General features: G+C 42.1%; 2 protein-coding genes across 3 annotated transcripts; one reads left to right on the forward strand and one right to left on the reverse strand.

Moving 5' to 3' along the window:
• Nucleotides 1–325: 325 nt before the first annotated feature.
• si:dkey-28a3.2 lies at nucleotides 326–12,627 on the reverse strand. Its single transcript, XM_046064545.1, has 7 exons — nucleotides 12,431–12,627; nucleotides 7,306–10,809; nucleotides 5,104–5,772; nucleotides 4,205–4,254; nucleotides 4,056–4,117; nucleotides 3,647–3,964; nucleotides 326–2,188 (listed from the first exon to the last, which is right to left on the reverse strand). The coding sequence occupies exons 2-7, from the start codon at nucleotides 10,597–10,599 to the stop codon at nucleotides 2,172–2,174; spliced, it is 4,410 nt and encodes a 1,469-aa protein (XP_045920501.1). The 5' UTR covers nucleotides 10,600–10,809; nucleotides 12,431–12,627; the 3' UTR covers nucleotides 326–2,171.
• zfta (zinc finger translocation associated) lies at nucleotides 12,192–26,413 on the forward strand. Of its 2 annotated transcripts, none has more exons than XM_046064547.1 (5): nucleotides 12,192–12,967; nucleotides 15,142–15,657; nucleotides 19,674–20,027; nucleotides 20,574–21,029; nucleotides 23,501–26,413. In XM_046064547.1, the coding sequence occupies exons 2-5, from the start codon at nucleotides 15,192–15,194 to the stop codon at nucleotides 23,989–23,991; spliced, it is 1,767 nt and encodes a 588-aa protein (XP_045920503.1). In that variant the 5' UTR covers nucleotides 12,192–12,967; nucleotides 15,142–15,191; the 3' UTR covers nucleotides 23,992–26,413. The 2 variants fall into 2 exon arrangements, with proteins under 2 accessions (XP_045920503.1, XP_045920502.1); XM_046064546.1 differs by lacking the exon at nucleotides 12,192–12,967 and adding an exon at nucleotides 13,770–14,443.
• Nucleotides 26,414–27,781: the final 1,368 nt, after the last annotated feature.

Raw genomic sequence — 27,781 nt, forward strand, 5'->3', positions numbered from 1 at the left:
CTCACACAGCAGCAGATACATTCATCCAGTGACACAAACAGGTCTCCTAATGAATGGCAATGTTGCTCCATAACTGTTGGATGTGTAAACCAACAACTGCTTGCAAACAAGGTCACCATATCTGCTTTTAAGTATTTAATTAAGGTATGAATCCTAAATCCATACGCCTTGTTTTTTCACTACGTTGCTAACTGCATATCACACATATATGTGTGCATATCAAACACAAATGTCTTTAAAAATAAAATTAAAAGTTATGGAAATAAGTGATTAATATATTAATAAAAATAATAAATGTGTGAAATATATCTCAAAGAACAAGCCCAAAGGTAGAAAAGGTTTATTACTGAAAAGGCATTTAAACATTCCCTTTGAACTGGTAAACAAGTCAAGTCAGAATTACATTCTCAGAGGTATAATAGCATGGTCACATCCAGCCATTCCCACTGTGTTGTAGCTGTGCAGGCAGTTTCTCCAGGCATTACCGACCGCCACAGCTTTGTGCTCAAACAGAAGATTATTTCAGCATTTTACTCTTAGTGAAAATCATACAAAAACATGGGAATGCATTCCAGAGTTCATCTCTGCTATATAACTGTTCATCCATTTACTACTCATGCAGGAAAGCCTTTGGACCCTCAGTACTCACAAATGAGAAACTTCTCTAACATGGAACTATCTACGGATATGAACAACGCATCATCAATAATCATTAGGCCTATATAAGAGGAGATTCAATAAATAATAAAGTAGCTCAAAACATTGTGAAACAGCACAGTTAAAGATACATTTGGCATCTCATAACCACTTTCGTATGTTGTGTATTTACAGTGCAGAATGTTGATGTTTCATGTCACATGGTTAAGATGATATGAACTGCAAGAGATGGGAAAGTGACTGTAAAAAAGGTGCCTCAATACAAAAAGTTGTCATCATTGAATATATGCAAGGTCCTGGATTTGGAAAACGTGTTGCAGAACCACATACAATAACATGTGGAACAGCTCCAGACGCCCATGCAACAATCCAAGAACTAACAAGGGTCTAGAACAGTTTTAGACCTGAATGTCTGCCTGCCAAAAGTGCAGAGAAAACAAAATTATATAGCCACTATCAGAACCTACAAACTCTTGAACTCTCGAGTTGTGTGTGTGTGTGTGTGTGAGAGAGACACCGTTTCTTTTCTTATAGCTGGCTGATATGGTGGTTCTATTTAAATTTACTGTATAATTTATTGTAACCATCAGATATAAATATGTCAGTGTTGTTCAACTCAGATGTGATTCTGACAAGAGCTATGGAAACACATCCTTCAAAACCTGATAAATCATTTAAATGTTTCATTGTATTCCTTAATGACCTGACTGCCTCAAGAGAATCTTGGGAAATGAGGAAAAATTGCTATGATCATGCGATTGTCCTCTGTGGCCGCTGTTCAGCAAATGTTAGAGGTTTCCTTCTCCTCTGAGGGTCTAAATGCTGTTTTCAGAGAGATTCGGATTATGCTATAGCTGTTGGCCAAATTTAAAGGAATAATTGATTTGAGGAAGTAAAATGAAAATGAAATGTATTCAGTGTCCATTACAGAGTAAGGTTTAGCACACACACACACGGAGCAGAGACATTAGAGGAGAGACATTCAACTGTCGGATGTTGCAGTGACTTCAACCAACAGTGAGTCAGAAAAAGTATAAATAATATGTAAGTTGTTCAACTAAGAGAAGAGGAGAAGTTCGCCAGCCGCTAGATTTGAATATCTTGTTTTTATATCTGTGGAGGTCAACATTTAAATTGAAAATAAAAATTTGATTGAACTCCCCGTCCTAGTTAGGTCCAGGAAGCCTAGCGTAGCATGAAGACTGTATTTCCCAGAATGTCGGACCTGTCCTTTAAATATTTTAAATAATATTATCACAAAATCTCAGTTGTGGCAGCTTCAGTATAAATAACAGCCATATTGACTTTCATAAACTCACATTACAACCCCGGCAGGAAATGAGGTAAAGCTGCTTTTTGGGGTGAATGTTCCCTCTAGAGCATTAATTTTCAAGACGACTTCCTCTGAAGGTAAACAAAGTGATAAAAATGACAATAAATAAATAAGATAATAAAGAAGCGTGGGTTTTGTCTCCTGGTCTTCAGCTGTCTCCTGCAGGCATCTCCTCTGCTCATCAGTTCCTGTGTGCTTCTGCAAAACAACAAAGACAAATGAAAAAACTGAAAAGTCTTGGATGGACATGTTGTCGATGAAATGTTATGAACAAGCTGGTGAACACAGAGCATTTGTGTGAAAGAGACAGATATTTTAACTCAGTAGTTGGTGGAGGCCAAAGCAGAGCTAAACCAAAAGTGAATATCGGACTTACATCAGTCAGGTGGAAAGAAACAAAACACAATTTAATGGTAATGTTGCTCTTTGTCTGCTGGATGTGTAAATGGGTAACTGTTTCCTAACAAAATCTTAAAAACACAGTGTTTACAGGTTGTTGAGCTGCCCCCAAGTGGCCACAAAAAATCTTTATTATTCAGGCTCAAAGAAATGATCTTTAGGTAACCTAACTAAGAGCGAGTGGACCGGTCGAGTGGAGCTCAACATGTGTCCTGGTGAGGTAGAGCGTGTCAGAGACGATTTAAGAAAGAGACACACCACTTAAAGAATCCTGAATAGAATTCTATGGGGAAAACAACATGTAAATGCTCCGGATTTGTATAGCGCCTTTCTAGTCTTTTCGACCACTCAAAGCGCTTTTACACTACATCACAAACACATTCATACACTGAGCCTAAGTGTTCAAACAGAAACTGACATTCACACACATTCATACACTGGCCAGGGGCAATTTGGGGTTCAGTATCTTTCCCAAGGCCACTTTGACATGTAGCCCAGGGGAGACAGGGATTGAACCGCCGACCTTCCAACCCGCTCTATCTCCTGAGCCACAGGCGCCCACATCCTGCCCCTTCTTCGAGAAAGCCAATTGCCTGCTTTTTAACAGCCAAACCGGGAAACATATTAGCCAGTCATGTGGTTCGACTGATACAAGTGCACAAAGTCATCAAACCTTTTCAGTTTTTACCAGATTTACTGCTGTTTTTATGTCCTGGTGATCATTTAAAGTGCAGTTCCGGCTCTCTCCCCATTCATTTAGATAGGGGCCTGGTCTTGTTAGTCAGAAATAACCGTCCGGAGGTGTTGCCAAGATGGCTTTTAGTGGCGGGACTTGCCTACATAAGGACTCTTGTGTGTTTACTTCTTGTGAAAACAGTTCATCTGTAACAGATGTCATGAAGTCAGCAAACGGACTCATTAATGTCAGTTATACAGCAATATCTATTAAAGTTTTCTAACATTAGCTAACATTAGCCACCATAAGCTGCCGGTCATGCCAGACCTAGCCCTGAGTGTACTGAATTTCAGAAGTTTCACAGTCATACTTAAAATCACTTCATGGTAATGTGGCCACTGGCCAGTAGTGGTTGGGGTATTTTCCTTTGGACTAATACTACTGTAGCAAACATGTCTGGACCAGGTGTTCAGTATTTATATCAGTCTTCCTTTCACTACTTGAAGCACCATATCTATAAACAACACTTTGACAGTTAACTTGCCCTCTCTACATGTCTTCTCTCTTCAGTCATACTGTACCTGCCAAGGCCCCGCTATGCTGCTGGAGCTGGCTGGTGAAGAAGCGTTCCCGCTGGGATACCTGCTCGTCCCAGGCCTCCAGTATTCGCTGTTGCTCCACGGGCTCCAGGGTCATGGTGTCCGGGTGGGCCTCATCAATATGGGCCCTCACTCCCTCCAGGCTGTGGGAGTACTGCAGCTCCCCACACACCATGCACACCAGCAGCTGGTTGAGCGGATCGTAGTCCATGAGGTAGCGGTTCCTCCACACGGCAACAGAGACAGGACCTTCCTCGCCATTATTATTCTCATAGTCAGCGAACAGAAGCTCAGACTCATCTGAAAAGACAATTGAAAGACAGTTTTGCGTCAGTTTTGCCATTTTAATGTGCATTCTTTTAGGTTCAGAGTGACATTGTTGATACTTCACCTTCTACTGGTGCTGTGTAATGTGAGTATTGAAAGGATCCCAGGTCGGTATCCACTGAAGTGCTGTGAAACAGAACATTTACAGTCATTATTATCCTAATTTGAGCTTGCAGCAAACCAAATTTTATGGGAACAATACAAACGTCCTACCTCATTAGATGTTCTGACTCCTCAGAGGAGCTCACCCACTGACCAGAGTCCTAGAGAGAAAAAAAAATCAGGATTTGAGAAAATACAACAACAACAAACTTCTTCTTAGTGTGTATGACAGTAAAATCTCAATTCACCTTCAGACTTGGTGAATGACATAAGATCAGTAGCTACATTTCCACCCATATGTATCGCATATACTTAACAAGGGAAGGAAGAGACCCTATGTAATCGCATTACGGGTATTGTAGGATTAGTGACTAGTGACTAAAAGTCAGGGTATCTCTGCCTCTGCTGCTGTGATTTTGTCAATCTTTTTTTTTTTAAATCTGTCTCTGAATAAACAAGCTGAATAATAATAATAATAATAATATAACTTTAGAGATCTTTCGAGATTATTTTGCTTTACCTTGAATTTGACACAGTCCTCATCACTTCCTACCATGCCCCCTAAAACTGATTTTTTATTTAAGTGGGTCATTAGTACACAATGTAAACAGTCTGACATCACCACCTTCCGGCATGTGGATGTGTCTTCACGGCAGGACTGTTGTCAGACATCTGAAGTTTGGTACAGATTTGAGGACTGAACATCCGTGTTGAGAGACTACCTGAGTTGTTGCTGAGAGGTCCATCAGTACGTTAGTGATGATCACAATGAAATATAATTAAAGCTACCCCCTGCGCCACAACCGCCCCACATATGACGATTTGTGAACAGACAAATGAACCTGCAAGCAGACAATAATACAATTATCTTCTAGTTTTTTTTAAGAACATAACCTAGGAGGTATTTTCTTAAGACTAATCTGCGTTTTCCAACATACAATATGAATGTAATGATTAAACAGATCCTCTAACCATAAAACAAGGAGGATATATAACTGGTCAGCTCTTACTTGTGTTTGTAGGTCCTGGGCAGGCAGGATGGGTCTCCAGTTGTTGGAGGCTCTCCTTGGGGTGATTCCCTTATGCTGATTGGCCTTCCTGGCTCTCTGCTCCTTCTTTTTTATCCTCCAGTACTCCCGCTTCCTCCGCAGAAAATCCTCTTCGGACTCCCCAGGGATGGGCTTTGGTGGGACCATGGTGCTTGTAGGTGCCAGCTTGGTGGGAGATTGTGTCACATCTGTGGGGCTCTGAAGTTGGGCACAAGGGATTTTTATTGGACTCAGGGTGGAATGTGGAGTTTGACCAGGGGGTTCAATGGGTTGTAGGTTGATCTTGGAGAGTGGGTTGTCTGGGGGCTTCAGAGTGGGTAGGGAGGGGGCTGAGTCTACATCTGTGCTTCTAGACATCCACTTTGGTGACCCTGGCATGGCTTGTTGCTGATTCTCTGGAGTGGACATGATCTGTGAAGCCCCAACATTCATGTTGTTCTGCTCACTTCTGTTTGAACTGGAGACACTGGTGACAGGCAATTTGACCTGGAGTGTGTCAGGTTCAATATTACATGTTGTAGGGCTAACAACCAGCATCGTAGGGATACTGGTCAGTGCAGTCAGAGAAGCAACGGATAGCTTGGGCTGATTTACACCATTAATAGTGTTGACTATAACAAGACCTGGATCCTGAAAGAAAACAACACAACACGAACAAACGATCAGTACTCTATAATATTTTATATTGTCTAATGAAGATAATCTTTCTGAAACATGCACATGTTTGCCCCTAGCTTTAAGTAGACCCCTCTCTGTCATTCCTCTCTTTGCTGTTCAAGTGTCAAATGCGGTATAAGGATTCAAGTTCTGGCTAGAAAAGGTACCCTTTGAGGGGGCATTGGCCGTGCCTACAAGCCAGGACCCCTTCATGCTTTCAAACAAACTGACATTAACTGCCAAAACAATCACCTGAAACACACATAGTTCAGATAATAAAAGGGCAAAGGTCATGGGTTTTGTGGGTCTTCAGTTTCAGTTAAGACAAACTAAATGAATTGAGCAAAATCCGGGTTCATCATCCATCGGGGGTCAAAAGCTGGTATAATTGTTCTTTCATGGTTTATTTTAAGGGTCACCCACCGCTCTGGCCAAAAAAAAGAGAAAATAATATTGCCTCAGTGCACAGAGTGTATGGAGCCCCTCTGGGACTGAGCAAAAGCTTTTTTCCCGCTAATCTGGTGCACACCAGATAGTATCCCATGTGCACCAGATACTTTTTAGTGAACACCTGAGTTTCTGGTGCACACTACAAACCAAAGTAGAAGGGTTTTGCTCATATCTATATCTAGTTAGCCAAAATTGAACCCCCTCTTCTAGCTAAAATATGTTCCTGTGGTTTCCATTATCTGACCTAAATGGGTAAGTACTACTGTACTGTTTAGCTTAAAAACCATGTCATTTTAACAATGGCTGATTTGCATTATGTTAGCATTCAACAACAATATATCCTATGAATCTAAGCCACTGGCCCCTGTGAAACTCTCATGGGAGCTGATCATTTTTGCTGTTATCAAACGGAACATGAGGAAGTATTCACAAGTACACGACATTGGGCGACTAACGAGAAAAATGGACATTGCCTCGTATGCTTTTTTAAAAAAAACTTAAATCATTTTGCCAGTCTCATGCAAAGAACATCAGATTACAAAAGTTATTAACAATAACTAAAGACACAAAAGTAACTTGCATGGGCTCCAACTGTTTTAAGAACATACACCAGATTTCGAGAGCTCAAAGCTGCTGGAACATTTCAGCATACAAAGTTGTGAATGCCACATCAGGCGAATGGATAAGCACAACCACAATTTGAGGCTTATCGGAATTAAAATGCTCAAATTTTACTAAACCATCCATGTCATGTTTTCAGCAGTTGTTTTAGAAATAGAAGTGAAATAAATGCAAATTCTAATGTATGTCAAAAGGTTAGCTAGCAAATGGGGTCTTTGATTGTTGTTTCTTCTCTAAATCTCTGACTCTCTCACACTGTCTCTCCAATCAGACCCAGTCAGATCAATGCAAACAATGCTAAATCAGGCATGTTCAATATTAGCTACTTGTTGCAAAATTGGCTATTTGTTACACTGCAACACAATCCATCAACATCTACATGTTGCAAATGGAATGGTAAACATGGTAAACATTATTCCCACGTGTCAACATCACCTGGCTGTTTTTCTGGGAAAGCCGATTGCTGCATTCTCCCTGTCTTTCTTTCTGCCTGGCCTTTGACCTGGCCCTTTGCTGCCTCTTCATCAGCTTCCAGTACTCCCTCTTCCTCTGCAGGCTGGTCAAACCGCTGTGCTCCATCACCACACTGCGATATGTTTGTGCTGATGGCAGATTGCTGTTCTGGCATTGTTCTTGTGCCTGGCACTGTTGTTCACTGTGTTGCTGCTGTGGTTGGAGTTGCTCCATGGGCAGGTGATGTAGCTTTGGCGGCTCCGGCGAACAGCAGTTTTGATGGCCTGCTTTTTTGGTGCGAAGCCTTGGGGTTCGGCGTGGTGAAGATGGGCTTTCAGAGGCTTCCTTGGAGGGGTTTACTATGAAGTTAGAATGGATTTGGGATGAGTGCTCACAGGTGTGATACAGGACTACCTCACTGGAGGTAGGAAGAAGCGGAAGTGTCTCACTAGTCTGCAATGAGTCATCAACATGAGGGCCGTCTTGTACCAAGGCATCAGTATCTGGCGGCCAGCTTTTTATCTCAAGCATCAGGTCTTCTGCAATAGGAGCCACCTCATCCTTTTCATAAAAGAGCTGAGGTAAATGTGGCTTCACCTCTGGCTCTGAAGCCTCTTCCGTAGACTCTTTTTTAATGTCAGTCTGCTGACTTTTACACTCTGTCACAGTGCTAAGTGATTCCTCCAGGAGTTTCTTCATGGAGGCCACGGCTAGCAGAGTGGTAGCTTGGCTGTCTGCATTCACAGCTGGGTCAGGCTCTGGCTGCAGCACTGGAGGTGGTGTTGCGGAGGTTGGGGGTTTGATATCTGGACAGCTGGCTTGTTCCGGTTGAGCATTAAGGTCAACAGCTGGCATAGGCTCACACTCTTGTTTTATTTCACTTGCATGTGGTTTAACAGGCACACAGTTGTTGGGGAGAGATTGTGCATTTCCTGTATGTTTAGTAAGCCTTCTGCTCAGCGGTACAGTGGTTACTGCTGCTTGCTTCTGGGCCTTCCTCCTCTGTAAGGCCACGTTGGCCCTCGCTTGTAAGACACCCTGCTTGAGCCGAGCAGCACGAGCTGCTCGCTGCTCACGTTTCTTTATCCTCCAGTACTCCCTCTTCTTTGCCATCCTCTCCTCCTCTGTCAACTCTGGATCCAGAGAGAGTGCCAATAGAGATGACGCTCTACTTGAGACGGCCATTTTCATGACACAGCAACCAAGGTTTGACCCTGGTGTTGAGCCTCCAGAAACGGCCTTTTCAGGGGTTTGAGGATGAGTGAGTGTGAGCTGACCAACATTTTGGGTTCCTAATGAGCGTGAATTAGGAACACTTGTGCTTTCAAGTTGAGTCCTTGGTTTGATTGACAGTAGTCTTGGAGGCTTGCTGACCAACTGTCCAGCAAGAGGAAAAGAGACTTTCACCTGAGCTGGGAGGAGCGGAGGGGGGGGCTGGCTGGGGGCAATAACTCTCCGTTTAGTATCAGGTTGATGCTGAGGTTTTGTGATGGGGGTATTATTAGAAACTACATGAAACTCTTCTTTACTTTTGTGTGCTGCTGTGCTATGATCTGTAGGAACCTGGGGAATGTTATTGGTCACCGTGCCATCCTCTTTGATGAACCCTCCAATGGTCTCAGAGGCATGGGTATGGGTGCTTCCTGCGGACTGCGTCAGCGCTCTGGCCCTCCTCATCTCCTCTAGGATTTTCTGGTAACGTTTCAGTCTTCGCATCAGAGAGTCCTTCTCCTTCAACCGAGCCTTCACCTCCATTGACAGCTTAGCTCGCTGTTCACGCTTTTTAATTCTCCAGTACTCTCTCCGTTTTGCTATTATCTGCTCAGGTGTGTCGTTAGGGTCGATTTTGGGGATATTTCTGCTACCAAAGACTGAAGCAAGCAACGGGGATTTACATTTTATGTTTCTTTGATTCATGAAATTCTTCTGGCTTTCGATGAACCTCTGTCTAGGTGTTTTACATCGTGTGATCCCTCTGGAAACATTAGAAAGATGTACATAACTTGGAAACTTTCTATGCGACTCCCCTGGCTTTTTCCCAGAAATAACATCAGATATGATGGCTGGCTGTGTCGTCCTATTCCCATGTGGATGTACTTTTATCTGATGTGTTTGCAGGTTAACTGTAGCTAAACTTGCTGCCCCTCTTTGCAGTTTATCATTTTCGCTTTTGGCAGATGTAAATGAAGGTTTGACTCGAGTAGGACACTGCTTCTGGCCTGCTCTTCTCAAAAACGACTGAGATGGAAGATGCTGGCGAATCGTGCCGCCCACGACTCCTGTTGTTTGTGCTGTTTGCCTCTGTAAAGTTATCTCTGCGCTCTGCGTCCTCTCTCTGGCTTTCGCTATCCGAGCTGCCATTTTTGCTCTCTGCTCTCGCTTTTTTAACCGCCAGTGCTCTCTGCGCTTGGCTGCTCTCTCCTCCTCGGACTCCAGGGAAGGTTGTGAGTTGCGAACACATTTAGCCCTCTGCGAGGTGACCAAGGCACTCTTTGTTTCACTTTGAGTTGTTGTGTTCGCCGTTATGCCCTCTGTTTTAATAGCAACAGGGACACATGGAGAAGACACAAGAATCATACCTGTGGTCACATTGGTGGGTGAGAGTTTGGGCTGAATGTGTAGTGCAACTTGTGTCTTATGTTGCGTTTTGCGGACAGATGCGCCCTGCATAGACACACATCGCTGAGGTGTTGTTTTAGTGGAGCTGCCATTGGTAATTCTGGTCACTCTGACTGGAGGCACTGAGGAACTGGTGTTCAGCTGGGTTCCAGTGGGTGTGGGTGAGGTAACGGCTCTGCCCACAGCACCCCTTGCTGTTAGGCATTTCACTGTAGCTGTGTTGCGCCCAGCAGCTTTGGCTGAGATGGAACATGATGCTGGCAACGGAGGCAAGACCTTGTTGAGTTTCATTGTCTGAAGCCACTTTTCCTTTTGGCTCTCAGTGACTTCAACTGACCTGTCCCGCACTGTATTTCCACTCTGTGATGCCGGAGAGACTGTGTTGTATGACTCATCATTATTCTGCAAAGGAGATGAGAATGCAGCAAAGGAGCCGGATAAACTGGAATTCGCCACTGCAGGGGCATTTAGATGTAGGAGCTTTTCTCCTTGTCTGTCTTCTGTTGGCTTTCCTCTCTGCTCTGACAGTCTGGCTCTCTGTTCTCGTTTCTTGGTTCTCCAGTATTCTCTCTTTTGGGCGAGGGTGGCGTCATCATATTCTGCAGCAGGCCGGTAGCGGTGGGACATTGAACCACCTTTACCTTTCGCAGTTGGCATGCTATCTCTAGCTTGGACTGCCCATCAGTTCACATCCAACAGTAGCGGTTGGCTCTTCTTTTGTCACGCTGATTCAATTCATCCCCTCAGTCCAGAATCCTCACTGCCTCTAACTTACATGGTGTCCTCCTATGTGATGCTGCAGTAGGTGTTTTTGCTCTGCAGAGCAGCTTCCAAAACTCTCAGACATCACATCGGTATGCAGGTGTCCTGAAGAACAGAAAACAATTCTTATGTGCATCTTACTTTGCATTAAACCTGGTATCATGATCCAACAGTTCAGTGATCTAAGAGAGTAATTTATCGAACAGGTTGTAACAAAGTAATTTAATATAATTTGGCTTTAAAAAAGAGATCCCAGCATTCCGATAAACAATAATTGTTTAATCAATCCAATACGACAGCTTAGTCATACATCCTATCCACACAAAGATATAATCTTCACTGCCAGAGAGGTGTTAATTCAGCTATGTGCTTATCATTGAGGTTGCAGTTAACAGTCTGGTCTACAAAATGTCAGATATTTTACAAAAGTTTATAAAATGTTGTTCTATAAAATAGTGACAAATGCCATAAGAACTTACCAGAGTATGTGTGGACATATTTAAAGCAAATTTTGACATGACTGCCACTGAAACCACTGAAATTTATTGAAGTACGCTATAAGTATTTAATAAAATTATTAACCGATTATCAGAATTGTTACTGTTAGATTTTCTGTCAATCAACTAATCATTTCACCTTTATTACAAGCATGAGAATATTATAACCACATTTCAATATAATGCAGTCTATTTCAACAACATTAACAATGGCCTCAATAGTAAACATAAGGTGAATTATTACCGCTCAGAAACAAAAAGTGAACATTGTAAGCATTATAAAGGTAGAATATGTGGCAGAGCTGTCGTGGATTGCATTAGATACAGTATCTTGTCAGTGAACAGGTATTTCTCTACTTTAACTTCAGCAATTCAGTCATACTAGACATATAATCATCAAATCATTAGCATTTTTTTCTTAGATAAAATGAAATGGGAAATTTTCATGATCACAGTGCAAGTGATTTTCAAATATTTCACATGTAACCCATCTTATGTAAACACATGTGAACAAGTAAATAACATTCCACATTTGATCACATTTCTGAAAACACGAGTTGCTTTTTTTGTAACTTTCTCCTTCAGCATTAGGATGAAACATTTGGACTCGCTCTAGCCAGTGTTCCAATTTCAATTGCCTGCTCCTTTAAACTGATGAAATGCAAATCAAAAGACAATGCATATGTAGCCGACTAAAACGCATATCACACTTCCTATAGTTGGCAAAATATTTAGATGTAGCATTTACGAACTGAATAGGAAATATTTTCATCCCACAGCATGTAGGCTATCTATATCACCAAAGATATAAACACGTCGTGTAGCCTTTGGGCTACAAATGTAAGCTACAGGAACCAGGAAGGAAGCAGAGTGACACTGTCCCTTTAAACCATGTCCCTCTCTATCACAAATTATATCTGTCGAGAGCCATTTTTATTCTTTATTCTGTGTCCATTTGATTGTAAACGCAGCGAAGCGACCCAGTTGAAGCACAATTAACCCTACAGACAGAAATGCAGTAAAAAAAAATCAACGTTAGATCGAATATCGTGCCTTAAGCGCTGTCTCTCTCAGCGGCACAATGGACAAGATCTTCCTTCTCTTGTCCACACGGACTGGCGCCTGTCTGAGTCTGCTGCCTGTCTAAAAGAAGCGACAAATCCCGCACTTTGCTGTCGTAAAGCAGGACTCTTGGAAACATGTGGAAGAAAAACATGCATACCCGTTACCTTTTAGTTACACCTAACTTTCCGGGACAGTTTTGTGAACGTTTTTGGACAGATATTTTGCCAGGACACTGCAGCTACTTTCCGCCAGCCAGCCGTGCTCTGAGGCTGCCTTGACAACGCTGAAAAGTACCAGGATGTGGGACCTGGATGCTCGCTCTGTGTGTGTTTGTGTGCTCGCTCTATGGCGTGGACACACAGAGACAGTATAGTACAACGCCCCTCCTTCCCTCTTCAGACCCTCACTCGTTAGGACTGCATACAAAATGACTTCACTAAATTGTGGCTATGAGCTATTACCTCCAGGAGTCACAATATCAGGCCGACTGCCAATTTGGCCTAACCTCATTTGTCAGTTAGGGAAACTTGAATTTGGGACAGGAGACAAACTGAGTAACGAATCAAAAGAAAATCCAGTGATGATGCACAGAGATTATGTAAAGCTTGCAATAACATAGTCTTTTCCAACTTGGAACAGCTGGACAAAGGTCCATTGATTTATTGTCTTTTTTTCTACAGATGACCTCAATTCATGTGGAGGTTTGTGCAGAATCAGCAGGGGTAGGGCTACAGAGCCATATGTGTTTTGAATAATGAGCACAATGATGAAACGTGGATCATTAATAGGCTAGTCTGATGAAAAAATAACACTGGTAGTACTGATTTAACTTGTAGTAGCTAAAGTAGTAGTGAGTAGTGGATTAAAGTACAGACATTTGTAAAATCTCTTTAATAGATCTTAAAATTCTAATCTATATCAAGGGGGGTAGGACTTCAATATTTTACTTTAAAAATAACTAAAGTACAACAAATAAAACTAGATAAGAGAATGTATGATTAGAGACAGAAACCTGATTGCCAATAATTTGATTTTTTTTAATATAATTGATTCATCATTTAAGTCATTTTAATAAAAAAATGATAGTTTGTGAAGCTGTTACCAGCTTCTCAAAAGTGCATATTTGCTGGTCTGTCTTGTGTGATAGCAAACTGAACAGTGTTTTTGGCCATTGGTCAGATGAAACAGGTAGGCTAATTTAAATATTTTAATTAATTGATTAATCAATCAAAGCAACTAACAGGCGGATCAGCCAACAATGAAGATAGGCTAACTGTAAGTTGCAGCCCTATATGTAGCCTATAATAACGCGGGTTATCATCTGGAATAAACCCAAAACATATCTCACCATAAACAACACTAAACAGGTTTTTATATAAAAAGAAGTAGCCTGTGGGATCCCCAGCAAAAAATATTAGGAGCCAGAGCTCATGGGGACCTGATTTGCAATGGACCCGCCTCGTGTTTTAACCAATGCCTTGCCGAACCAACCCGATTCTACTATCGCATGATTTCGTGAGGACAACAGCATTAGTATTAGCAGCTTATCAGTATTTAGCTCCCGCCGCTCCGTTCGCCCCCCTCCCCCTCTCCCCCCGGGGGGGTGGGTGTGCGTGCATTGTCGACGCTGCTACTGTCTCTTTAAATTTACCCAGGAGCCCCTTAAGGAGCCCCAGGGGCCCCTAGTCCGGCTCCCCACCCTGAAGACAAGCAAGAGCCTTAAAATACATTACTGGAGGCCTGCGCTGAGGCGCTTCCACTGAGAGCCGGACGGAGGAGCGCGTCCAACCGCCAGCGGAATACATGATTGTGTGATTACATGAAAAGTTAACTTGGCTCCCGTGCGGGGCGCGTGGGGGGACATCGTAGAGCACGGGCTCCCCTGCGATGGGCTCGTTATAGAGCGCCTGCCAGATGCGTGTCGAGCGGTGCGGAGCGGTGTTAACATGTTACTGTTAACATGTTGTTGTTAGAGTGACATGTCCCGCTTCAGCGCTACGATACAGTGAAGGAAGGAGGAACACTAGCCACTATTAAAGCAGCAGCCGGGCCAGTGATGGAAGAGAAAGAAACGGGGGAAAGCGAGCCTGTGGACCTCCGGTGTGCCGAGCAGGCTGAGCTGCTCTCATTAATAATAAGCGGGGAGGAGGAAGCGACGCAAGAGGGTGACTTGGGAGGTAAAGAAAAAAACTAGTGTTATTATTCTTGGTGTTTCCCACCGCAAAGTGGCTCTGCGTGGCTGTCAGAGCCACGGCCATTGTCAAGCAGCCAGTTAATCCGTGTCAGGGACAATGCCATGGAGCAGCATGGCCCCTCCGTCTCTGTGGCTCCTATAAACAAAGGCTCAACAGCACGCAGGCAGGCGGACCGACACACACAGCTGCCACCTAGTGGACAGCGGCGGCACAGGCTGCCTCACACCGATAAATAAACTATAATAAAAGGATTTTTGGAATAAATAACCCATATTAGATCATATGTAACATGATAATCCTTCACGTAGGACGTTAAAACACGTAATTTGCACGTTTCATAAAGAATGATGGTGCTAAACATTACACAGGGAAATCTGAGTTCCAGCTGTCAGTCATCATGAGCCAAACAATGACAGTTTGAAACATTACATCTGAGAAAACCTCTCTGTATGTATATGTATTATTTATATAAGTAACATGTTGGATACTTTTTATGACACTTTTTGTGATGTATCCTCAGATCCTGTCTCACATCAGATTTGTATTGACCAACAAAAAGAGCCTAAGTATTGGCATTGGTATCAGAGGAGAAAAAGTAGGATCGGCTGCCCGACAACAGTTGCATAAACAAATCTAATCAGACAGCAGGACTGATGTCTTTTCTCTCTTGCTCCTGTCAGGGGAGGATGCTATTGCCAATGGCCATGGTGAGAAGGAATCAGAGCCTGACATGGTCACACCTGTCAGGTCTCCAGGCACCAGCTACTGGAGCATTACAGAGGGCCCAGACCAGCCGCTCCTCCTCTCCCCGGCCCCCGGCCCATCTGGACGTAAACCCAGGGTCCAGAGGGCCTCACGTCCAGGCCTGAGCCGAATCCCAGGCCGCGACCACCGCCGCTACTACCACGAGTATTGGCGCAGCGAGTACCTGATGGACTTTGATCCACAACGTCACGGGATGATCTGCATGGTGTGCGGCAGTTCGCTGGCCACCCTGAAGCTCAGCACCATCAAGAGGCATATCCGACAGAAGCACCCGGACTCCCTGCTGTGGAGCGCTGCCGACAAGGAGGTCATCCGCTCGGGGTGGGAGAGTCACCTGACTCTGGGGGGAGGTCAGAGATCATACAGCTCTACTGCTGGACCTTCACCTCAGGAAGAAGATGAGCCAGTGGACTCAGACCAACATGCTTCCGGTAGGTTGGGCTCAATTTGACTAGGAGGTTTCTAAATCTCACACTTGGTGGCAGTATGAGATTGAGTCTTGGCATGTTGGTGTGTGAGGAGGAGAGGAAGATGGATGATTCAGTGATGATGTATTGGGGATTGAAGAGGGCAAGACTGTGCCTGGACATGACTGTCTGATGTTGCCTATGTAATATATTTAAGAAAATTGACAGAAGAGAATTGTGTTTACATTTGTGACTCCAAGAAATTTAAAGTATTAGCTTTGATCATTTCCAGGGCAAATTGACCAAATACTAGCTTTTGAAATTACCAAACAATAGAAAGCCAGAAATTGGTTGTTATTTTGCTGTGTTAATGTGCTCTGACATTTGAGATTTCCCAATCTGCTGTAAAACAGCACTGCTTTGAAGGGATCTTTTGTTGGAAATTAAAAGAAGACAAAAACAAAAGCAAATAATTATGTAGGCAGCAGTTGTAACTTAAATCCTTGGCACTGGTGAAGTCTGTGTCCACATAGCGAAGCAGGGCTGTAACCAGGATTTTCAGAGGCCTAGAATACCCACCAACAGAGCCTTATCCCCCCTCATATACAGATGTAAAAAAAAAGATTTGATGACTGACCAATTCTATTTTCCGTTACATGGGAGTTAACTATATTTATTTTTATTCTGGTTTAAACAACAACATGTTAATCAGTGAGCTTTAAGGCTCGTGCAGACTACATGACTTTCAGGCAGTTCGCTCTGCTGTTCACACAACACAACTTGCCATCTTGTGACGGGAGTCTTGAAGCCCTTGTAGTGTTCACACTACGTGACTGATCGGTGACAGGGGGTCACACACTACACGAGCTGACAACGACTCTGTCACTCGACGCTAGTCTCCAAACCACGTTATGTCAAGAAAACACATGTAAAATGTGAAACAGGAAATGACGCAAAACTACACATGAAACGGCTGTTTGTTATTTAGCAAAGAAATACTTTAGAATCAAATTGTCATTTTCTATGTCAAACATTTCCAGCACCTCTTTCTTCCTTTGTATTGAACACACGCCATTTTTGTTTGGTGTATTAACAACCAAATTTAAAATGAATTATTTCCGTCTCTGCCTGGCTACCCTCCACCCAAGTAAAAAAACCTTTACAGACTGGGCAGTAGGTTACAGGACATTAGGTAAGCAGTGTTCCTGGCTCCACAGCTAACTGAGGGCCCTGACAGTCACATATGTTTATTAACCTAAAGCTTCTCCATTTGTTCTACTATATTTTATACATATGCACTGTCATGCCATGTGTAACTGTTAGATTACGGATCCTTGTTTGGATGAACTTGTGGAATGAGTATTAGAACACTTGTCGGATAATTTGGGGCGAAACCTGAAAGATACTGAAGTTGTGCTCCTCTGCTCAATTAGTTTGATAGGGAAAGTGATTTCAATAAGAAAGTGACCTGAAAAGGACTGATTTTAAAATTGGCCATATTTGTGACTGATGTTGTTTTAGTCTAGTTTTCATCGATGTGTTGGCACAGACATTTTTTCCGAAGTGATTAATGTTCTTTTAAAAAAGCATTAAAATGCCAAGACTTCAGAATCAGAATCACAATGAGCTTTACTGCCAAGTAGTGTTTTACACATATGAGGAATTTGCTTTGGTGATAAGGTGCTACACGTAGACAAACATTCAGTCGACATAAATAAATGTAGAAATATATAAATATGGACTAGACAATGCAAGTTATATAAGAATATTAAAAAGAATAGAGAAAAATAATACAACTGGTTGCAGATATTTACATGTGCATTATTCTGGGTTTGTGTTGTGCAGACGTATTGCAACGAAATATATAAATTCACAATATAAAAATATACAACAACTAATTAACAACAAATATGTACAATGTGCCAGGTTTGTGCATTATATGAAATGAAACGGTATTTACATGTGGAGAGACATTTGTATTATTTGAAAGGGGGGGGGGGTGTCAGTGGGGGACCCAGGCCTTGTTAATGAGACTAACTGCAGACAGGTAGAAGCTGTTTTTGTGGCGAGAGGTTTTGGTCCTGATGGACCGCAGCCTCCTGCCAGAGGGGAGAGTCTGAGACTTTGACATTCAACAGGCTGTTTGAATGTGGCTCTCTTCATGACATCATGGAGGGATCTGTATAGCATAGGACCTCCTTTAGCCCGTCAGCGCAGTAGACTGCCCTCCATACTGAACACGTACTGAATACTCTGCTGTCAGTCATGCCCCCATCGTCAAACCTTTTTTTCCAACACAATACCAAGCGGTCGTTCCATCACTGAGCCAGAGCTGGAGGTTGTTCAGTGTGTCTCACAGAAAGTACTTTTACGGTCATGGAGGAAAAAGAAATATTTTGTGTTTTCCCTCTGATGTTCTCTGGCTGTTCTGCCTCAGCTCTGTGATGTGTGAAGTTTCCTGATAGCCAGATAACTTTACTTGTTGCTAATGCTGTAGCTTGCTAACTGCTAGCTGTTGCTAACAGTAACTGCCGTTATCAGCTGACTCTGCCCAAACTGAGCGCCTGCTTCTCTACTAACAGGGTGGAAACACCAACACATCCGCAGAGCACCAAGATTCCAGTTCGGGCAGAGTCAGCCAATAGTACGGCTAACTGAGCTAATTAGCCAGAAGGAGCTACCATTAGCAGTAGTTAGCAGCTAAAGAACTGCCAAAAACAAGTAAAGCTATCTGTCCATCAGCAAACTCCATACATCACCTAAAGTTGAGGTGGAGAAGTCAGAGGACATAAGAGGAGAAAACCAGAAAATATTTTCTCCATAAAATCTGATCCAGTTTCACCAACAGCAGTAAATAAAGGACGCTGCAGCTGATCGGTCTGATCTGATACATCACAACGGATACCACGTTTAACTCAAGTGTATCACTGCAAAGTTTTATATTTGATTTGTTTTATGATTCACTGTCTAGTTAAAATCTAAGTTCATTGTAGGTCTGAACAACAAAAGAACCATGAACAACTTTCTTCATTTATTAGAAAGATTTCTCATTTCTGCTCTTTGCCCGATTAACTTATTTTATGGAGACAATTAAAGTCATAGAGAGTTGGATAGTGTGTCTGTCAGCAGGAAACACTTCGATTTGTTGGAATGCAGTGATTGATTTGTGACGAGTGATGTGACTTAATGCAAATAAAATGTATGGAGAAATGTTAAAGGATATCAGAGGATGAAATAAGTAGAGAGCATAAAACTTGAGTGTCAGCTTTGATATGAGTTACATCATTTCAATTTCCCCTGACACATTTAGCCTAATAAATCCACCATGATCATATTCTGGGTAATCAATAATGAAGCCTATAATTATTCATGTGTAACAGGTAACAGCCATAGAGAGAAAACATGCTGTTCTGCAGTGATAACTGTGAGCCTTTATTAATATCAGCACAGTGCACAAACTCCATCAAAAGTTTCTCCAGCTGTTAAAGCCGACTTGACAGCTGCTTCCTGCTTTGGAGGTAAAGGACGTCTCATGTCTGAGATTTCCTCGTTTCTTCTCTCCTCGCGTCTTTTGAGCGGGACTAATAAGGAAAAGATGCAAGTGAGGGAAACAAGGATGCAATTAAGAGACTTGGGATGCCCCCATTGTTTCAGTGCTGTGCCAGCTATTTCCTGCCCCTCTGGAGGCTTCCAGAAGTTGGCCACTCAGAGAACAGTGGGCTTTTAGAGAGGGGGGTCTTAAAGAGACAGGAGCTAAAACTGAGACAGAGGGTGAATAAAGGTGCTAAAGCATTGGACACTATTAGTTATAATTGAATGTGTTTTTTGAACATTTAAGCATGTAAACATTTTCTAGTAGAAACCCAAAAAGTATGAACCTGAAAATGAGAATATTATGGGACCTTTAAATGGGCAAAATTTGAAATTTTCACCTTGGCAACTCCCAGTGGTAGTATCAAAAATACACTGTGCCCAACAGCAATGACACCCATAGTAGAACTATTTTAATTTAATTTTCATTTTATATTTTCTAAATACAGCAGAACCCCCATACCCTGTGACACCCCAGGAGCAGCAACAACCCCTCAGTCTATCTCCTCAGTCACAGGAGGGTGAAGCCCCCCAGCCACAAGAGGAGCAGGACCTCCCCGGGCCTTCAGCTCGCACCCTGGAACGCTACCTGAATGACTCGCTGCACGCCTGGTTCCGCCAGGAGTTTCTGATGGAGTATGAGGCGGAAGCCAGCCGGCTGCTGTGCATGGTGTGTGGAGGAGAGCTCCCCTCGCTTCACCTGGATCACATCAAGAGCCACGTGCTGGACACCCACCCCAACTCCTTGGTCTACAGCTCTGAGGAGAAGCACTGTATCCTGCAGGCCTGGGCTCAGACTCATGGTAAGAACAGAATATGCACTCAAAAACCAAATGTGTGATTGGTATTAAGCAAAACAATAAGTACATTTGATCCAAATCAGCTGTTAGCATGTGGCTGATGGAGCTGTAGAACTGGATCATGTACATTCATCTTAACATTTAGCATTATCAGTTTGACCTCTGAAATGTATTGATGTCACAAGCACAAATCGGCCCACCAACCTTTTTTATCACTGCTTATCTGGATCAGTGTTGCCATGGTAACAGGATGAGCCAAGCAGCCGGGATGTCCTGTCCTGTCACACTAAATGTTCCAACACTGCCCCCTGACCACAGTCCATGTCTGTTGATTTCAGGAGGTCCACAGTGTGCTCCCATCAGCATCCAACAGTATCATCGATATAATGATTATTTGCTTCTATCATTCAACAATAGTTCCCATGAATCCCCAGGCACGGTGCCAAAACATCACGGGACCTGTAGTTGTTAAATGTCAGAAATGAATTCGAACTAATCTTTGTATGTTTAAATCTTTGATATGTGTTGTGATTCTCTGGCCCCTAACAGAAGAGTCAGAAAACTCAATCAAATCAGAGCCCAACACCAAAGAAGGTGGGGTGGACCTCTTTGCTCAGGATGTGGAGGCCATCCAGATCAACAATGACATGTACCCAGGAGATGATGGCACTTTAACTCAGGACACTTGTCTTATTGGTGAGGACGGAGGTGTTGGGGCTCCACAGCAGGGACCCCAGCCCCTCCGCCAGCCCAAGAAGAAGCGGCTGCGGGGGGGCGACCCGTGGCGGCTCCGCCTCGACTACCTGGTGGCCTACGGGCCTCAGGGCCGGGGCACGTTCTGCATGGTGTGTTCTCAGGTCCTGCACGAAACCAAGGTCAGCAGCTTCCGCCGCCACATTCAGGAATGCCACCCCGAGACCAAAACCCTGAGCCGACAAGAAAGGGAAGCCATGGCTGCTGCCTGGACCAAAGATTATTCTACTGAAGGCACGCAAATTCAAGATGGTGAGAGGCTTTGAGCTGCTGTTACTTGCCACTGTAAAACTGTAAAATCTCTAATAGAGGTGTTTATCAATGTCAGCTGCAGACAGAAACAGACTTATACCAGAGAGCTTCATTCCTTATTTTCCTTGTTTTATAGGTATATCGTATTCCTCATTTCTGATCTGCTCCTGTGTTGATTGGCTGTTAAACTCAACACATCCTCCATGTTTATTTATTGTTTGATAAATTCAGTATAATGGTGGTTTCCACAGCAGCATTTCCATCAGCACAACACAGTTATGTCATACTCACCACTGCTGCTCTCTTTCTTTTAAAAAAACCCTCACTCGGCACACTTATCTGATAGCGACAGCCGTGGCAGGAGGCATGAGTTTTTAGGTTGTCCATCCGTCCATCCCATTCTCCATCTGAATGCGGGATCTGTGGGACGCCATGAGGACATTTCTTCTAATTTGGCCCAAACATCCACATGAACTCGTGGATGAACTGATTACAATTTGGTGGTAAAGGTCACCGTGACCTCACATAACACGGTTTGGGCCATAACTCAAGCACTCATATGCTAACATTTATACAAATGTTTAATAGGATAAAATAATGAAGTGATGACATTTTATATCCAGAAAGTCAGAGGTCAATTCACAGTACATTATAGCTCTGTGATATTTGGCACAAACGTCCACACACAACTTGTCTAGAAGAATTGCACAGTGTTTCCCCTAGGATGGAGTTGTAGCAGCGGAGGTGAAGCAAAATTTTTGTCTGAATATTAAACCCCAACACAACATGTCTCAGCAACATTGCTCTTGTGTCCACGAACATGTGATGCACATTAGAATAGCTTAAAACTGCAGTGTTTTCTCAGTTTAATGTGAGATTTAGATGAATGTTTTGGTGTTGGTTGGGGGGTTTGGGGGTGCTCCCCCAAGAAAATTTCATGTTTTCCAATGACAGATATGTAATTTCACATCATATTGGGCCATTATTTTCACCATATGTCTGAAAAAATAGTTGGAAAAGCGAGAGCAGATAATAAATAACCACCAGCCAAAGATCAGTCTACTGGAGGAACTACAAACTTTAGATTTGGGGAAAGTAATTTGGTTGGTTCTGATCCTCCACAGTGATTTAACATTTATTGCACACCATATTTTGGGCATCACCCCCTAAAACCCTGTTAATTTGACCTCAGAATCATTATAGATACAATTGCTCATGTTTGCCTTTTGTGTCTTCATTTTACAGCCTTTGAAATTTATCTGTATAGACATGAGAAACCACCTTCCTTCTCAGGTGCATTAAATTATTTGCACACTAAAATCCAAAAAGATTAGCTTAAAAGGACTAGTTAGCATCACTAATTTGCTTTCCTAACCTCAGCTCCTCTACAGTCACCACCGTCCTTTCTTTTCCTAACAACCACTTTTTCAGACTCACCTGAAACTGAAAAATAATTGAATCAGTCTGTACAGGACAGAGCTGTAGGCTACGCCAGTTTACTCTCAGATTGTACTTGGACAACATTGGACAAGCAGGCAGTAATAAAATACATCTACCAGTTACTTTCTATAAATTGAGCTAATGTTCAGTTACATAGCAGCCAAAAGGCGCAGCCTAGGCTACTGTTTAAGATTCCCTGCTCTGGCTAAGCACTGAGTGCTGCCGTGCTCGCACAGTGTGTGAGTGAAAACATATGTGGCGCATAGTTTAATGATCATGGGAAATTTTAGTAGCGGCGGTCATGATTCAGTAGCGGCGGTCATGATTCAGCAGCGGCGGACCACTGCCCCTGAATGCATATGGGGGAAACACTGTTGCATGATTATTATTTTTACTCCTTTTCAAGTTAGCAGAGGGCTCGGCCGGCAGAACATATAGCCCTGCTTCCAACTAGTGTTTTGGTGAAGCAGACACCAATCCAAATTAACTTAGTGTCAATAAATCCAAACACTTCCTGCACATTTGTTTCACATTAAAAGCTTTCTACTTCCATTTCCATTTTGTTATTTGGCAGACATTTTTGTCCAAAAAATACGATAAAGGCATTTAAAATCGATAGCTACAAGAGCTAAGGGTTAAATTACAAATAAAATATGTTCACAGTACTATGCTACAAGTACTTTGCTTTTTTGTTAATTTGTTTGTTATTTATTAATGCAAAATATTTATTGGGAATGTATTTGAGAATTTCCTGCCTAAAAAAACTGCACAATTCTTTTTTCAGCTTGTGTTCACATCTGACAGCATGATGAGATTTTTACAGACAGACTTTCTTACATACCAATATATACAATATGACATATTGCAGCTTTAAGATACCAAAATATGACAAAGCAGCTTGTGATATAAGCAGGACAGCGTTCACTGTTAGTAGTTCCTGAAAGCAAATAGACAAGAATGTCAAAGTAAGGTGGTTAATTTGGTTTAACTACAGGAGCACCCTCCCTCTCATTCACTTTTTGTTTTAGCAGAAATCAACCCAAGCGGAGCCGATGTCCTAGTCACCGCAGGAGAGACGAATGAGGACGCTTACGCTGATGTCGGAACACCCAGCAAAACGGGGAAGAAGGAGGAGGATGTAAGTGGAGGGCAGGGTAACGCGAGGGAGGGCAGTACTCTAGGTACGCCCTCTCGCCACAGCCATTACCCCGGGAAGGACCAGAGGAGGAACTACCAGGTGCGCTGGCGGATGGATTATCTGATGGATTACGACTGTCGCAGACACGGGCTCATCTGCATGGTGTGTGGAGCCACGCTGGCTACGCTGAAGGTCAGCACCATCAAGAGGCACATCCAGCAGGTACACCCTCACTCTCTGGAGTACAGCCAAGAGGAGAAGCAGCAGGCCCTTCTGAGCTACAACCAGACCGCCCTGCCCTTCATTCACTCTGACGACTGCTTCTCCTCCCAGGACCACGGACACACCGAGCTGGCGCCCGCTCCAGCACACTTTGGCACTTAGAAAGGTCTTCCGTCCGTTGCTCCTCACATGGCCCCTGTTCAGAAACAGCCCCACCTTCTTTCTTAAAGGGAAATTCAAGTATGATCCTCTTGTCCCCCCTTATCCCCTCTGACTTCCCAAATCTCAACAATGCAGGTGCTGAGTAAAATGTTACTTTGACCAGTAGTCATAATTGACAAAATATGTGAGGAAGTTGACAAATACTGGAATTTCCCCTTTAACTCTGGATCTGAGAGCACTGCGGTGGCTAAAGTGGCAGCATCACGACCTAAAAATGTCATGGCCTAAAAAATGAATGTCCAGCCACTCATTTGAAGCTAAATGATGTTACCAGTTATCTCGCCAGAGAGAGAACTAGCCCCGCAAGTAGTTACAAATGCGTCACCAAGCTTCTAGCACTACCTATTTTGCAAAGACACACAAATTAATTTCGCTTTTGCACTTTCTGGTCTGACCAGCCACTAATAGACATTAGAACTCTTCCATGAGTGTCTGGACATTTAGTTTTTTAACTCAAAAATGGCCCTTTTGTAGTCATAGTATGTGCTGTCTACCTGTTACCTCTCAGGTCCAGGAGGGGCCCAGGGCTTGTTTCTGGTTAGGGCCAGAGTCTTACGCTCTCAGGAAGTTAGAGACCGAGTCTTCAGCGAGGCTGAGGTAAATTAGTTTTACGATAATGTGTCTGAAGACAACACAGCACTTTGTCCCCAAAAAATGTACTAAACCCAGCTTTCCTTCTGTACAGCCAACTGAATGAGACTGTGTTTGATGTTATTGCTGAAGACAATGAAAACCAGCGTGCAGTCAGTGAGATCAGATTTCTCTAGTCTATTTAATTCCTTGTTTACAGTGGAGGAGAAGGATGTTTTCCTCTCTCTCATCCATTATAATGAGATATGTTATCTCTCTGTCAGTCTGCATTGTTGCTACGCCGGCCTGCATCATTTTCATCATCTACAACCCATCTAACCTAACTGCACAAAAAAAAGAATATGTAAATATGTGGAAAAAATATAAACTTATTTTTCCTTTATACAAGCACTTTTATGCACCCTGGTTTCTACAAAATGTGTTTGTAATTATCTCTACTTCATTTTTCTACTTCATTCAAGATTTCAGCAATGAGCGTGTTCTTTAACAGCTGGAGAATTGTTCGATGGACTTTTGCTTTGAAGAGTTTGCTCCAGCTTTGGTACTGCTTAATTTTTCCGTTCACTGTACAAAGTGTATGCAACAAAAGAAGTTGTAGAATAACTTACAGCTGTCTGTGAAAGAAAAGTCTGCCATAAAATGTCACTTCTTCACCTGGAAAATGTAACTCAGGGATTCTGTTGTCATCAACAACCATTTCATCAGTGATCTTTTAGGAACACGTGGGCTGTTGACATTTGAAGATACTGGATACGTGTGTCAGCTTTGGTTGCATAGGTGATGCTATAAGTACGACAGAGTATTAGGGCCACTGTTAAAAACCAAAAAATGGAGATTTTGACAAAAAAAGTAGAAATATTTCAGTAGAATAAATTCATAAGGAAAACTACAATGTAATTTAGAGGACTACGCTAGAATATACTTTAAAAAGTCAGTATTTCTGATTTTTTTAAATATTTTGATTTAAAATGAAGTCGTAATTTGAGCATTAGGGGAAAAATATTTTGAGAAAAAGTTCTAATATAAGAAGTTGTTATATTCTGGTAAGAAAAATGTGATGTTAGAATTAAGTTATAACTAGAAAAAGTTACATTTGAAGAAACTTGTAAAGTTGGATTGCAAGACATACTTGGCAGATTATTATACAAAAAGTAAATATTTTTAGCATAAAGTCGTAATTGGGGGAAAAAAAGTTCAAGTTCAAAGTCCAAATATTCCAAGAATTTGTAATTTTTTGAGAATATAGTGGGAATTTCACAAACTATGTCATGTCAAACTAAAGCATACACATATTAGGATTTGTTCCATGAAATCTCAGTTTCCCAACAGTGTCTGTATTACTCTGTTGTACAGTGACAGAATTTGCTCAGGTGAAGCTTTTGATACAAAACTACACAGTAGTAGTGAAGGACGAGTCTGCCCAGCCAAACTCTCCCTGCGACACCCTGAGAGCAGAGAAACTCTGTCATATTTCCATTTCATTGGTTCCCTTTAGCTAAGAAAAGGCCCCTCTAGAAGAGTTCTGACATAGCACTTAAGTATTTAAAATGATGTAAGTTACAGTGAAATGAAATGAGATGATGCTTTAGCTTGTGTGGGTGTGTTTATAATGTGTATGTGTGCAATGTTTTTTGGGGGGGGGGGGGGCACCCTCTTTGGCTCCTCATTTGTCTTCAGTCTCACCACGTCCGCTCACCTTTCATCTGTACATGGCCAATACGTGAGACATGCATTCTCTCTTCAATGATCTTTGAATAAATACTCACCGTCACACTGCCTGCTGTGGCCATTTTTTCCCTGTCTTTTCTGAATGAGGCTAGCCAGCCATATGTATAAATTGGCAATCAATTTCACTTTATTCCCTTTTTTTCCCTTTATAAAAGCTGTATAATTTCTTAACTAATAATAACTAATGGCTTTATTAATTGATAATAAAATATTTACTAATGCTTTATAGATCAGTTAGAAGCCATTATTAAAAACAACCTTTGGCTTACCAGGTTGTGAAAAAATGGTCCTGCTCCAGAATGAGTCCTACTTTTTTTTAGCTCTTTAATATACCGGTAACGCTCTCTAATGGACATTGTGGAAAAGCGCTGCAGAGAATCCGAATCAAACCCCATTTATTAACAACTGAATATCAACACCTATCAACACTTTACAGATGACCTTTGCTGATCACTTATCAGAAAGTGAGAAACCCACGAGTATTTATATTTTTACAACATTATTTACTGACAACACGACAGTTGTTCTTATTTATGGCTTTGAACTGATCTGTAAAGTATCTAACTTATTTATTAACCATTATTAAAGTCATTTATTACAAATGATAAACCCTCAACAAAGCTTTATTAAATTATTGGTAAATTATATAAGATTGATTATTGAACTGAATTTATTCGAAATTTGACACATTTTTACAGTATAATTTGCTTTAAGGTCGGGCTGCGCAATAAGACAATCATGATAACAATATAACAAATGGTCCATAAATGTTTGATTTAATTTATTTGAATCATGAACAAAATAGCACTCATTTCTATTAAGATATTTATTTTGTTGAGGAAAAGGGACTGAAAAATATTTGTTGAAAACATATTTGATCAGAATAGTTTTTAATGTTTAGCCTCAGATTTATGAAGTGATCCACTGTTTGGCATCACGTGTTTGTTCTGACCATAAAGAAAAGTTTAAGACAACGATGAACCATCTGGTTTCTTCAACTTTCACTCAGGAGCAAAAATAGAAAGAAATAATGATTTGACATTTATCCTGATAATTATCGATATTGAATGGTATGAATTAAATAAGAAGAAAAATACTGAGTCATTTTCCGTTGTGACAACATTTATGGCCATATCACCCAACTGTAAATGAACTACAGTGCACCTGCAGTACAAGCGACATGTGGTCTTCATGTCAAACTAATATTAACAATATACACCTCTATGTTTGACAAAACCAAGGATTATTTGGTGGTTTAGAGGCTGGTTAGTCAATTTACCCTGGATTAATTAAACCCCATTAAACCCCATTTCCGCATGTTGCGTAGCTCGTCTCACGCACACGCCTGCCCCCGCCAAAGTTGAATTGACTTGAACTTTCTCTACGCGACGCGCAGCAAAAGAAGATGGAT

Source organism: Micropterus dolomieu, linkage group LG12, assembly GCF_021292245.1.
Source record: "Micropterus dolomieu isolate WLL.071019.BEF.003 ecotype Adirondacks linkage group LG12, ASM2129224v1, whole genome shotgun sequence".
Taxonomy (NCBI): Eukaryota; Metazoa; Chordata; class Actinopteri; order Centrarchiformes; family Centrarchidae; genus Micropterus; species Micropterus dolomieu.

Bases quoted from the DNA above. Each gene is read 5' to 3' on its own strand.
- zfta (XM_046064546.1), top strand. From the start codon at position 14,323: ATGGAAGAGAAAGAAACGGGGGAAAGCGAGCCTGTGGACCTCCGGTGT. The intron at 14,444-15,141 runs GTAAAGAAAAAA...TGCTCCTGTCAG, and splicing joins GCAAGAGGGTGACTTGGGAG to GGGAGGATGCTATTGCCAAT. The intron at 21,030-23,500 runs GTGAGAGGCTTT...TTGTTTTAGCAG, and splicing joins AGGCACGCAAATTCAAGATG to AAATCAACCCAAGCGGAGCC.
- si:dkey-28a3.2 (XM_046064545.1), bottom strand. From the start codon at position 10,599: ATGCCAACTGCGAAAGGTAAAGGTGGTTCAATGTCCCACCGCTACCGG. The intron at 4,255-5,103 runs GTAAGAGCTGAC...TTTTCTCTCTAG, and splicing joins CCCAGGACCTACAAACACAA to GACTCTGGTCAGTGGGTGAG. The intron at 3,965-4,055 runs GTGAAGTATCAA...TTGTCTTTTCAG, and splicing joins TTACACAGCACCAGTAGAAG to ATGAGTCTGAGCTTCTGTTC.